The sequence below is a fragment of the Scophthalmus maximus genome, chromosome 14, assembly GCF_022379125.1.
Source record: "Scophthalmus maximus strain ysfricsl-2021 chromosome 14, ASM2237912v1, whole genome shotgun sequence".
NCBI lineage: Eukaryota > Metazoa > Chordata > Actinopteri > Pleuronectiformes > Scophthalmidae > Scophthalmus > Scophthalmus maximus.
Window position 1 is genome coordinate 14,128,749 of NC_061528.1, and position 14,141 is coordinate 14,142,889.

General features: G+C 43.6%; 1 protein-coding gene across 6 annotated transcripts in view; it reads left to right on the forward strand.

Annotated features, from left to right (window-relative positions):
* Window positions 1-14,141, forward strand: part of epha3 (eph receptor A3) — a 126,389-nt gene that overhangs the window by 87,956 nt on the left and 24,292 nt on the right. For 4 of the 6 annotated variants that reach the window (XM_035603838.2, XM_035603837.2, XM_035603834.2 and 1 more), the window contains 5 exons: window positions 4,608-4,732; window positions 10,296-10,458; window positions 11,070-11,175; window positions 11,933-11,997; window positions 13,348-13,473. In XM_035603838.2, the coding sequence (XP_035459731.1) occupies window positions 4,608-4,732; window positions 10,296-10,458; window positions 11,070-11,175; window positions 11,933-11,997; window positions 13,348-13,473 (585 nt within the window). The remainder of the gene's footprint in view (window positions 1-4,607; window positions 4,733-10,295; window positions 10,459-11,069; window positions 11,176-11,932; window positions 11,998-13,347; window positions 13,474-14,141) is intronic. The other 2 variants (XM_047337211.1, XM_035603836.2) reach the window with 1 other exon arrangement.

Below are 14,141 nucleotides of genomic sequence, written 5' to 3' on the forward strand. Positions count from 1 at the left end.
TGACATTTACAAGCAGATCCCAGGCAACTAATCTCGTGTTTAACGACCAGGATAGTCTTCCTTCTTCCCGAAAAAAAAAAAAAGAAGCAGAAAATCGCATCCTTTTCACACACACTTTCAATGTGATGATGGGCTTCTGAAACTCCCATCAATCTTTTACACAAATATCTGTCTCCACATCCAGTTCTTAGAAGAATAGGCAGAGGGGAAGTGGTGAAGTGAAATTCCAAGAGTGAAATAAATCTAGTGAAGGAAGAATGAGCCAAACCTCAGAAATACCTGACTCTAGCAAGGAATGTGCAAAAGTCTCTCTGAAGTCCATCAATTTGTTCCCCTCTCTCACACAGCTTGTCTTTGTGTTTGTTCATGTTTTCGTGTCGGCAGCTCAACGTTTTCTTCACAATCATTATCTCACTCTTCTTTCTTGGTCATCGTTTTCCACTTCTGCCTTCACTTGGACATGTCGGACCAATTATTCCCGCCTGTCACCGTCCAAACCCCAACAACAGCCATCTTCGCCCCTTCATCTTTACGTGTCTCCACAATTCTCCGTAGGACTTTTTGTTCCAAACCCTGGAAGGGTATTTTGCACTTGGAAGGAGGTTTTTGAGCAGGGTGAACAGATGGGCGTTTTCTCCCATGAGTTGTCAAACAGCAAGGTCGGACTTACACAATCCATCACATCAATGATGATAGGCAGATGGCAAGAGTGTGAATTTGAAGAGAGAGGTCAGAGAAGCTTGACGCAAGGGGTGTTGCAAAGCTTCGGGGCCTTTATTTGTTTTGTATGCAGTCATGCAACCCCGATGCTTGCTTCATTTCAGAGATATTTGATCTAATTTGTAGGTTATTGCCGGAGCACTGGCTTTTTTGAATAAATTCCGTGAGGCAGGAACATTTTTCAGAACTCAAGAAAGGCCAAAGTAAGACCATTGATCATTCAAAATTGCCAACAATCAACTCAAAATACTGAATATTAAAATAGTTTTGGTTGTCAAAAGCCCAACAACACTTTTAGTATATGGAACTATAACTTCTCCATGCACCCTGGAAATAGAAAGTTGGACCAGCAACCTTTACTCTGCTTCTACAAGATATTAAAACAGTGTCACAGATGTATTCAGTCATAAGAATACCCTCACACCTTCACAGGGTATGTTCAACACAAGTAGTCAGGCATCGGGGGGACGGAGGAGATGAAGTTATTACAGCTTTCTCAAATGAAGTTTTCTCACTTTAGCTGTGCTGGGGATTTCTAAGGTAAAAGGTCTGAATAGTTTGACAGACAGAATCTGCACCAGCACAGTTGTGATACCTGTTGATCCATAGCTCCGGGGTCCTTGCACGTCCATCGCACGTGTGTGTGTGTGAATTGTGACGTTGCTCTTATTAGTGATAGAAAAAATATGATATTCCTGTGACTGCATAGATTCTGGATATGTATTTTACTTAATAAATATAATGATGACCAAACCAGTTGAGTGCACGCGCAATGTAAGGACAAACACACTCCCTCATACGTATGTAAACTCTCTTAAGTCATGTGATGAATACGCACATGTCAAAGGTTGTGTGTGCATACAGAACAATGCATACTAACAGATGGCTGCTGTGTTTCATCTGTTGTCACAGCTTGACTGTATCGTAAGTGACAAGGGCCAGACATGACCTCTTTAAAGTGACAAGACGAGAATGAGCAGTAAATATAGATTTGTGTGCACGCGAGTGTGTGTCCACGTACTTGCTCCCAGGCCTGGCCTGAAGATAAGTCCGGACTCATTTCTTCCTCTCAGGAGGACAAAGGTCAATGTGGATTAAAAGCTACATATTTCAAGTAAAACGTTAAAGGGAAAAAAGGAACAGACAACAGAGTTTAACAAAGTCTGCTGTTAGTCGGCATCACGATCTGTGCGTGATTAGACGGGGGGATTCTTTCCACAACTGAATATATATTAGACTTGAAGAGGGATTATCAACACTAAGAGGCCTGTGTGTGCTCAGAATATTGAAACCGCTCTTTATTGCTTGGATCTTGGTCTTTCCATATCGCATAGATCAAGCACACACGCACACACACCCCCCCCCACACACACACAGCTAGATGGATTAAGTATTTCCCTGGCAAGGAGCAGTGTGTCCTGGCTGTGCTGTGAAGGTGCTGTCGGCTAGCGCTCCTCCTCTCTCTTCCTTTGCCCACCACTCATTGTCATACCAATTCAAACAACCGGATAACCGTGATCCACATTCGGGGCGGTCTAAAATCAACAGTCTGAGCTGAACTTGAACTTGACAGAGGGAGTTTGTTCGGAGAAAACACAGGCACGTGCAGCGAGTGCAGGCAGGGGCAGGTCCCTTCTTCTACCTGCTTCCACCTGCTCCCCCGTGTGATCGTCTAGGGTTTTCCGTGACCACACAGACACAGAGAGAAGCATCCTTCCATGCCACCTCATCAATATTTTGTCTCACATATCAATAATGTATTCCTGCAGAGTCTGGAGGTGGTGACGCCCAATAACTGTGCAGTCTAAGAATTTGCACAAACCAATGCGGGGAATTGGAAGATGGTAAAGGCAGCGATAACACTCAACAGAAGATGGGGTTGAAATTCAGTTTGGGCTTCAAACCACACGTTTTGGCAGAGATGTTTAGACTAGTTTGTTTTTCAATCTTTATCACTGGATCATTTATTAATATTCCCTAAACAGAACTTTTCACAGGGTGTAAATTCCTTTGCACCTTGAACAACAATCACGTCAAAGAGTCCACTGGATAAATAGATGTTTTCCAATAGCTCTATCATGCTCCTCACTTCGCAGGTGGCTGATGCTGAGGGGCCCGTTTTTAAGAACATTGTGGGCCTGGTATACTGCATTCATTTTACAGTTGAACCTCTGACGGAAAGAGAGAGTGACGGCAAAGTAAGTGCTCGCCAATAGACATGCAGAGGGAGAGAGAGGGAGAGAGAGGAAGAGGGGGAGGCAGGAAGAAGGAACGGGAGGAGGAGAGGAACTTGAAGCTGCCTCCAAGCAGCCCAGACACAGTAAATCATTACCACCATAAACCACAGAGCCAATAAAAAGCACAGCCTCACCCGACTATCAGAACCAGAGGGAGAGGAGGAGAGGAGGAGCAGGGGGTATAGGAACAGATTCTCCCCATCTGGATTCATTACAGGAGAAAAAATAACTTCCCGCGGAAATACACACACGAGTGTGCATGCACGAAGTAAGGCACACACACGCACAGGCGCACTACACAGCCATATAATCACAATCAAGAAAAGGCTCGAACATTTCAAAGACAAACATGTTTTTTCCTGTGGTCTAATAAAATTAAAAGTCGATGCCTCAGATGCCGGGTTGGCCCCGGAGCTGCCTGGCAATTAGAGAGCAGTAAAAAAAGGGAAATGGGAAAGGGAGTGAAGAGGGAGAGAGACAGGACGAGGGAGGGGTACGGGCCTTGATAGAGGGAGGGATGTGCTGAATTACTAGATTGGGACCATGTGAACTCCCCGAGGCTAAGCAACGCATGGATGAAGGATTGGCGAGGAAGATTGGCGAGGGAGAGAGCACCAAACCGAAAGGGATGGGGACAGCAGGGAGAGAGAGAGAGAGAGAGAGAAAGAAAGAGACGGCTTGCAGGGGTTTCAAATTGAAAAGACAGCACTTTTGTTTTAAGTGCAGTGGAACAATAGGCGCTGCAAAGGACAAACCACTGATCGCTGGTGAGAATTTGCTTCTTAAGCAGTAAAATCAGGAATTAAATTGGGGTTTTTTTTGGGGGGCGAAACTTAATAAATTATTGAATCGGAGTTTCGGATTCTCAACAGCTCCGTAGAAATAGTAAACGTGGTAGCCAAGCACAAGTTTTTTTTTATTTTGATGAAATACGCCAGTGATTGCTCCCAGAGATTGCCTCTCAAATTTGGCCTGCGTGGCAGAACTTTACTGTGCCTGTTCAGCGCCGGTGGTTACTGCTGCTCATAGTGACGACTCTCTATTTTCCTGTATTTATTCTGTGAAAAAACATCACTAGGTTTGCTCCAGATAATTTCTCTTTGCGGAGACTGAGCAGGCAGCATCCATTCAATCACTTAATATTCGAGTTATAACACAAGTAGTCTTGTGGGCCAAAATGGTTATTTGTTCGTGCAAGAAAAAAAATGTCAATGCCTTACATAAGGTTAGATCTAATGTGTGATGGTCTCTCAGGAAACAGATGGGGGGTAAATATTAATATTAGTGTATATCAGAAAAAAGACGGAGAGCTTGGAGGTGAAAACGTTGCTACAACTGACACCATTTTATTTTGCCATAACAGTTATGCGACTATTTGCTGTATTGCTGGAACAGTTCTTAAGTGCAGACATCTCTGACGCTGTGTAGATATTGTGTGTATTTTAAGATTAGTGCACATTTTCTCGGCCCATCCTGCAACCCTGGCTCTTTAATGTGGCCCCGACGGGCTTCGGCAAACTGAATTACGGTAACAGGAACCATAGACAATTGCCAGGATGCAACGCCGAGGACTGAACTTCCACTGAACCTCAGAATAAAGGAGCTTACTCTCTCTCTTTCACTCTGTGTCTGCCTATGTCTCCCGTCCAGCTCCTTCTCCGGTAACAGTGATCAGGAAGGAGAAGACGTCTCGGAACAGCGTCTCCCTGTCCTGGCAGGGACCAGAAAGACCCAACGGCATTATCCTGGACTATGAGATCAAATACTACGAAAAGGTTGGTGCAGAATGTATCGCCGATAAAGCTTGAACACGTTTGCACTTGCGCAAGGCAGCATCGTAACCTGCACGTCTTAAAGGGACAGTTGAACAATTTTGGAAAATATGCTTCTTCACATCGTGGCAGAGAGTTTGATGAGACGGCCGTCAGATCTGTCTAGTAAATGCAAGGCTACAGGAGGCACATTAACTGAATATAATGTGTTGATTTGTGAGCTTTAGAGTTCCAAATACAGTTTGTTTGAGAACTGGATGATACGTTCAAAGATGGCTCCCCATTAATTCTTATGGACACTGATCACTTAGCCAAAAGAGTCTCTGCAGGCCTTTCTAATATTTCAGTGTTTTGAGCCGATAGCAGGTGCTCACTGGAATCCAGCTGAGCTGGTTGAGAGCGTACATGTCCAAAGCTTCCTCAGGCTGAGCGGGCTGGCTTCCTGTTAGCTCCCAACACATTAATGGGATCAAATAGTTGAAATCGTCCCTCTGTCAAGAAAATATATATATATATATATATATATATATATATTTATATATATTTATATATATATATTTTTTTTTTATTATTTTTTTTGTTAAAGAATGAAAAACTAAATTTTTGCTTTAGCCGCAGAGTTTTTTGGGGTTTCCATGTGTTATATGTTTGAAGCCAAAAGTCCCACTCCAAGAACACATATGAATGCATGGGATACGGTGATTTTTAACCCTGTTCCCATTATAAACTCTGAAAAGTTTGTGCTTTGAGTTTAAAATGTTTCGGCGAAAATGTGGTTTTTCACTTTTAGATTCCAGGACGTAGTGGTCAGATCCTGCTTTTGTGTGTTCACTCTTAGAAATCCCCCTGTTTTAACATCTTTAGTAAGGATGACTGAGCAGGGTGCTTGCTTTAATATATATATATATATGTGTGTGTGTGTGTGTGTATGTGTGTGTGTGTGTGTGTGTGTGTGTGTGTGTGTGTAATATGATATACATGTATAATATCTGCTTTTTTACATATATTGGTTATTTTTGTTCTAAAAGCCTCACAACATATTTTGTCCATCTGTCTAATTATAACAAGACAAAACCATTGTGACATTTTTTACCCTGTGTCCTCCCTTGTCTCATTTCCGCTCCTTTGCTCCCCCTTTTTCTCCTTCTGTCCTCTTCCTTTTCCTCTTGTCTGTCTTCCTCACCCCATTCCTCTGCTCCTGCCCTCCTTCGCCTCTCATCTTCCCCTTTCCACATCTCCCTCCATTGCTCATCCTGTCCTCCTCTACCCCCTTCTCCTTAATGGAGACAAGTTTTATGGCAGACAGTAAATGTGTCTGTGGGGTCTCTCATTCCTCTGTGAGGGAAATTAGTGCAGAACGAATTACACTGGCTTTCAGCACCGATGCTGTGCTATGGCTGACATTTGATGGTGAAATTAGCCGTGGATGCAAGTTTAATCACTCTGGCAGATTGTGTGTGTGTGTGTGTGTGTGTGTGTGTGTGTGTCACAGTTTGCTTGAATGCCAACAGTGGCCCCTAATCTCTTGATTAGTAGGCCGACAGAAGCTGTTTCCTCTCTAAACTCTGTTCCCGGCTCAGCCGTCCTTACCTAAGATGTTAAAACAAGGCTGGAAAACAGCGAGAGGAAAAGTTAATGGCTGATGCTGGGTCAGAACTCACTGCAGGTCTATTTCTCAACTGTGGTTTTTCCAATTGCACACACATGCTCACCCATCACAATTTTAGATTCCCTCTCGGAGGACAGGGAGAAATGTGAGGGGCCGACTCTCAGGAAGAGTCTCTGTGACAAACTCTGGGCATTTGCGCTGATCCATGTTAATCACATCACATCTCTCGAAAGAATTACTGGAGACACACAGAGATAGACACACACACTCACTCACTCACTCTCACACACACACACACACACGCGCACACACACACACACACACTGGCATACACACAAACCAAGTTTCCAGACGATTCTCCACAGCAGCCATACATACCCGGGGATTTCAAACCCCAGACAAAGAGCTCTTCCATGCAGAAGAATAAACTGGGACGACAAGGGGAGACCCCCATCACAACCCAGGACAGAGGCCTCTTCGTGTGGCAGGAAGAGGGACGCTGACGACCTCTAGCATGCCAAGGATCAAGGCCATAGGAGGACAGGAGTTGGTGCATACCGAGTCCCCACACCAAGAACCCACCATTATGCACTCATGAGGCTCACACATACACACGCAGACATAATTGCATGCACGCATAAACAGGATGGTGAAAACAGAGCACAGGCACAGGCGGACCGAGATTAAAAGACAGAGCTTTTAGCGAGAAGAAGATGTTGGGATTTGCAGCGTCAGCGAAACTCTGCTTTTCTTGTCCTTGCGGTTTTCCTCCGTCTGTATTTACACAAGTTCAAAACAGACACGCTCGGCGCACATCATCACGTAATCCAATAGCAATTTACCAATGACTCCAGCTTCTCTTAACAGTAGACAAGTGAAGATTTTGCCAAGAACCACACAACATCACTCAAAGCAAAGTACTTTTATCGTAGATGGAAAACTCAGTGGGCTAAAAGCTTCTTCTTTTTTTGGGGGGGGGGGGGGTTATTATAAATCACAAGTTATCTCTCTGCTCTAACCTATGTTAATACGATGACTCTAAAGTAAGGTTAACTCGGATGAAGTCAAGATAAATACAGTGCAGATGACAAAAAAATGAGTTATTATTTGGAACATTTAAAATATTATAGTGATAGTATAGAGGAATGTAAGGCATGTAACACTAAACCCACGGAACACTCACTAAATGCCTTCAGAATGTTCTCTAAATAGATATCATGAGCTCTGATATTATTAAATCAAAACGTGGTAAAACATGACTGCTTCTTTTATTCAGTTCTTACTGTTAACACCACTTCTCCATATTATATTTGTTCACACAGTCATGTCAGGAATGCATGCATTGCAGTTATAAGCTATAAGTCAATAACAAATCCAAAAATTGTGGTGAGCAAAGAGATTATTGTTTCTATGGAGGTTCATGGATATATAAATATATGGTGTAGGACATTCATTTTTCAGATTTCTAACAGAGGCATGTTGCTGTAAACTGTGAAGAGGTTCATGATATTTGTAGCTTGGATGAGACAGACCAGGAAAATCCACCTAAACTGTATTTTGACTCTGACTTTGCCCACACAGCTCTTTCCACCAGCACATACCGGCATGCCACAAGCTCATGAAACCAAAGGCCCGTGTGTCTAAACTGTTCGGGCTGTGCACTTCCTACGTGTCCTCTATATGGGAATTCGTAGGGAATGTTTGCTGATATTCCCAAGCAGACGGCTTCCCAGAAGAGGAGAGATGATTCTTTGAAAATCCCAGACTAACTGCGCGATCTTCTTGTCACTTTAAGCGGCTAGAGGTTGTTCTGCAGCCGATAAGGCGTTCCCAAGTGCACTTTGTGGAATAAAAGTATTGGTGGGAATTCACTTTGCTGATTTGTTTTTGCATGTTTTATCACCTTAATCTAAAGGGAAGAAAGAGAGAGAGAGCTTCAAATCCACTTCAGTCCAGGCTGTTTATTTGGTCTTAGGTGGAAGGAATGCTGGCTGAAACACTATTTACAAGACTTGTGATGCACATCCACTGCGTTTGGGTCTGAGCACAATTGCATCCGAGACTGTGTGTGTGTGTGTGTGTGTGTGTGTGTGTGTGTGTGTGTGTGTGTGTGTGTGTGTGTGTGTGTGTGTGTGTGTGTGTGTGTGTGTGTGTGTGTGTGTGTGTGTGTGTGTGTGTGTGTGTGTGTGTGTGTGTGTGTGCGCGCGTGCGCGCGCGTGCGCGTTCATGCAGGCACGCTTGTGTTGTATGTGTGCGTTATACAAGCTATAATTTGCCACAGCTTTGTTTACATTATCAAAGCAGAACACTGCAGAGGCCATATTACATTCTAGCCATGTTCTGGTGAGACACACACACGCACACACACACACACGCACACACACACACACACACACAGTGGATTGTCCACAATCACACGGCTTGTCGGTCTGCAGTACGCGTAGAGGAGAGGTGTCTGACCTGCAGCGTCTTGCTCCGTCTCCCTCACACACAAAAGTCTTGGTGCCACACCTGTGTGTGATTTTCAGGGGGATCGCATGCTGTCCCGAGCGCTGGACGGTGACACGCCGCGAGCAGATTTATAGTCGGGATGGAGAGTTGTCTCAGGGCAGGTCCGGTGTATCGGTTACCTCCCCTCACACATACCAGTTTAAAAAAGCTTTGTGCACCATAAAACTCAGATCCGCTCCATTAGTGGGCGTGAAGTTTCTTTTGGACGCTGCCTGTGCATGTGTGTGAGTGTGTACGCCGCTGCCCTTACCGATGAGCGCCTGTTAATAACTGGGCTCTATAAAATGAGGATTTCACTCTGCCTTGACATGGTTCAGCCTTGAATGATTTTTATGAGCTTGGCTGTGTTGCCAAACATGCAGCTCATTTTTAGGATTGTTGAAACCATCCCTAGTAGGTTGTCATTAAGATTTAATATCAGCCTTGTCCTATTTTTGTTTCATAGCGTCGAGCGTAGTATTACTATGACTGCAGGCCTGTAGGGCATGGACGGGCTCTGGACAGTACAAATGGGCACAGCCAGAGAAACGCAACATTTGTTGACATAATTTATGTCCCTAAAAGGCTGGTTTCGTCCCCTGGGGATTTTTTTTAACATCTCTGTGTTAAAAGCACTTCTCTTATGGATATGGAAAAATAAAACAAAATAAGTAAAAGGCTAAATCATACATATATTTAAATATAACGCATCATAAATATGATGCTATGCATTATTGTGTATAATAATATGTTTGTTTTGGTAGCAAATGGTGTGTAACTCAAGAGGATACAATACAATCACCATTGTATGTGCGGTACAGTACTTATGCAAAATATGTTGTCCATTAGCTTCTCTGATTATATTTTTGTTTAATTTATCGAATGCATCTCTCTGGCGACACCCATATTTAACCATGGCAGCTATGGAGCACAGACCACAGCACAAAAATATATGTTCAGACAGAAAAACAGCTTCTTCCCAGAAGCTGTCACCTCTGTGTTCAATCTTAAATACAATGGAGAAAAAACGAAAGTTCTAACGAAAAAAGAAATTCCAACAACATGACCCGATTGGACCCTCCTATTTTCCTAACTGTGAAAACGTCACTGCACAGAGGCAAAACCATAAGGGCTCATTTCTGTCTTTTCTCTTCTGCATCGACCCACTGCCCTCTCTCCTTTTCCTCCCTCCACATCTGGAAGCAATGTGCCAAATGCAGACCCGGTGTGTAAATCCTCCTGTTGCTTTATCAGTGGAGATCAGTAGGAGAGAAGTCATAAAATATGACGGGCATAACTCATCAGATTGGAGGGTGTGTGTGCTCGCACATGAGGCACGTGCTGCACCGTATATGTAGGTAATGTTCAGTAATTGTTCCGACCTGGACGAAATTGTTATTTTTTTGTCGTTCTGACAAATATTTAATCTTTTTATCTGCATGTGTCTTTCTTTTGTCCTCCCTGCAGGAGGAGCAGGAGACCAGCTACACCATCCTCCGTGCTCGGGGTTGTAACGTGACTCTGAACAGTTTGAAGCCCAACACTGCCTACCTGCTGCAGATCAGAGCTCGCACCGCTGCGGGATATGGAGCAAGCAGCCCCAGCTTCCAGTTCGAGACCAGCCCCGACTGTAAGCGTAGCGCCGAGTAGAAAACTCTGATGTAAATTCATTTACTGCTGATACCTTGGATTTGCAGATTAGACAAAAAGCCAATGCTGTCCTTTCATATAAAATAACTGACGAGGAATAGCAAAGTATTGTTACCATTATGAAACCACATGGTTTTTTTTATGCCCTGCAGGGTTTCAAAGAAGATTATTTGTGTCTGGTGGTCTAATAAATGTTTAGAAAGGTTTTGTACTCCAAAGCAAGAACACCAGTCTTTCATTTTGAGGGATCAGTTTTCCGTGAAACTGGCCAAATTTAAATCTCTTGGCATATACTGGCAGAAATATATCATCCTCTGTGGCAACATAGCATAAGTTTGACAGCAGTTTTCATATTTAAAATCCTTAGAGTTTGAACTTTGTTTCAAAGGTCAATTATGGAGTTTGATAAACCTCTCATGTGCCATTCTTTGTAAATCAAAGGCTAAAGTGAAAATGTACAATTACCTCCTAAGTTGTGTGTAGTTTTGAGCAACTTTTGTATGCTGGTATTGGAACCACTGTTGAATTAAACGAATATGTGTATGTTGATGAATTGATTCACTTATTACCTTTTGCTGTCGGTCTTTCCAGCAGCCTTCTCTATCTCAAGCGAGAGCAGCCAGGTTGTTCTCATCGCCATCTCCTCTGCCGTGGCCATCATCCTGCTCACCGTGCTGCTCTACGTCCTGATTGGCAGGTCTGTGTTGGCTCCCTTCTCAAGTTTGAGCGCCGTCTCTTGCAATCACAGCGGCCACTTTGCTCTCTGATGAAAGTTACTGAAAGCTGATTGTATGTGTATTTTACAAAAATGACCATTTACCACTTCTCTGCAAATGTTTCACCTGGTATGTCATTCCCCTTATGTCTTCTGTGGCTCCTGTAAAACACATTATTAGAGCTGTATTTAGGTGTGTGAGTATGTTCAGAGGTGAATTCAAAGAATCATGTGTGTGCGTGTGTATCTGTGTGTATGCGTGTGTATCTGTGTGTGTGTGTGTGTGTGTGTGTGTGTGTGTGTGTGCGCGTGTGTGTGTGTGTGTGTGCGCGCGTCGTTGTGTGTGGCTGAAGTTGGCAGTCAGTACTGTTCAGAGAGAGTATAAATCCATGGCTCATTATAAGACTTACTGATCCTCTCTTGGCTTATAAGAGCTGGGATTACACACACACACACACACACACAGACACACACACACAGACACACACACACACAGACACACACACACACACACACACACACATACACACACACACACACACACAGACACACACACACAGACACACACACACACACACACACACACACACAGACACACACACACACAGACACACACACACACACATACACACACACACACACACACACACACACACAGCTCTCACTTGCCTCCAGGCCTGGCCTCAGCTTATTGGGAGATGTGACACTATTTCTGACCTTTCTCTGTTTGGATTGGCAGGTTTTGTTGCCACAGCAAATCCAAACATCCTGATGAGAAAAGACTGCACTTTGGCAACGGCCACTGTAAGTATTAGACCCTGTTTTCCCCCGGCCCGGTTCGATCCCCTATCCTCTCTGCACTATACTATTCACTGAGTAGAAGAGTACAGGTAGTTTGATAGTTACATTCGGGGGGGATGTCTCTCTCCGAGCATTTTTCACACCACTAAACCAGTGATGGTTATTTAAGAGCTGAGACTTCCATGCTCAAAGTGGTTTCCCCTCTACTTTGGCTCGCTTGGTCATATGAGACGACAGCCATCGGACCGAGACCATTTTGAGAAAGGGGTTTCTCGGTCCATTTGCAAACAAATCCTAAAGGCTTCATTCAGAAAGGCAACAAGTTCAGACGTTCTTTAGAAGCCAGCTAGAGCTGAGAATTAAGGTTGAAACAATCCCTAATTTGAGGGTTTGCTCCAGAGATAAGTCATCTCAGCTGATACGTTTATGACCAGTGATGAAAAAATGTTAAAATTTGACCAGCGTGTATAAGAGCCAAGGTAAGATCTTACCCCCTGATGTGGGCCAACACAGCAGTGCAACAGGTTTAAAAATGTTCCCCACACTCAACTGTCATACTCTTTTCATCAGCTTTACTCCTTGTTCTCCTTTATTCATACGTGATGGGTTATTTATTGGGCGTACTCCTACCTTTAACCTTGACCTTTAGTCATTAGCCCCACAACTCCCCAGGCACCGAACAGCATCTGTCCACTCCTCCCTGAATAGCCAGGATGGGTCAGATGCAGAGCATAAAAACCTGCACAGGGGGATAGTAAAACACAATTTTATTACTCAAAGAATAGGTTCACAGTTTTCATGTCTGTCTATGAATCATGCTCACATATGTAGATTGAACAGTTTTGTTTTTTTTTGGTCACTGTGATTGTTCCTCCTATTCATACTGGCCGTGAAGCAGCAGCTTCTTTTATGTGCATGAATTCTCAAGTTTAGCCAAAGCTATTTTGTGGTTTCAACCTACTGACTTACCTCTAGACCAGTCACATGGTTTGAGTCATTCTTCCTCTGTAACTGTTTGTCATGCATCAAAAATAAGCTGCCTGTTAATGACTCTGTGTGCATCTGGCCCGGATTTTACAAACTGAGATTTACTTTTAACACCTCGAAAGCAGTTTTACCCGGACCAATTTGGAAAGTACACAGAACTATGAAAGCGACGGAAATCAGATGACGAGAAATGTCCGCACACCATGTGGTGCTGCCACAACTATATCACTACAAAAGTGATGTCCTTACAAAGTTTAAAGTCATTAACACATTCAGAGGACATATGCACAAACACACACACACACAGAGGGACTGGAGTTTTTGAATGTTCATCAACAGATGCTACCCTACTCTCTGCTGCTGCAGTGCGTCTGCCGGGGATCAGGACCTACGTGGACCCCCACACATACGAGGACCCGAGCCAGGCTGTGCACGAGTTCGCCAAAGAGCTGGAAGCATCCTGTATCGCCATTGACAAAGTTGTGGGAGCAGGTGAGATGGGACCAAAGAGATCTCGATCAGACTTTGCTGCGTGTACAGAAACCTTATAGATTATTCGAGGCAGGCAAAAATGCCAAATTTTTCGAAACAAATTTGTCTATTTTGTTTTCTCACGGAAATATCTGAAGTTTTGGCAATTGGCTGTCACCTCAGAGAATAAATTGAGGACATAGATTAAAATACATTTGGATCAGGACAACTCCAGTTTGCCTCAGTCATCAATGCAAAAAGTTTAACAATGCAGGAAACAGAGGTCAGTATGAGAATAGAAACTGATTAAGAAAAGTAAAGGTTTCTTCCTTTCCCCTCGGAAGTTAGGTGCATGTAGAATTTCTATATGTATTCATTTTCATAGCAGCTGGCTATATAACTATATGACATATACAGCCCAGCTGGGAATGAGAAACAAACACCCAATGCTCCATCTTAAGGTCCCTTCTATTCAATCAAATCTACAGTGGAGGGCGAGATGGTGTTTTGTGCACATACGGTAGAAATTGTTGGACACACAACACCCTCTCTCCTTCCTGTAGAGTGTAGAGTTCTAATCTTAAACTTAATCTCATTGTTGCATCCGTAAAGCTAGTCTCCTCTCCTCTTCTCTCCTCTGCTCTCCTCTACTCTCCTGATAAGTTGAGCATTGAGATTCATGTCAAGTG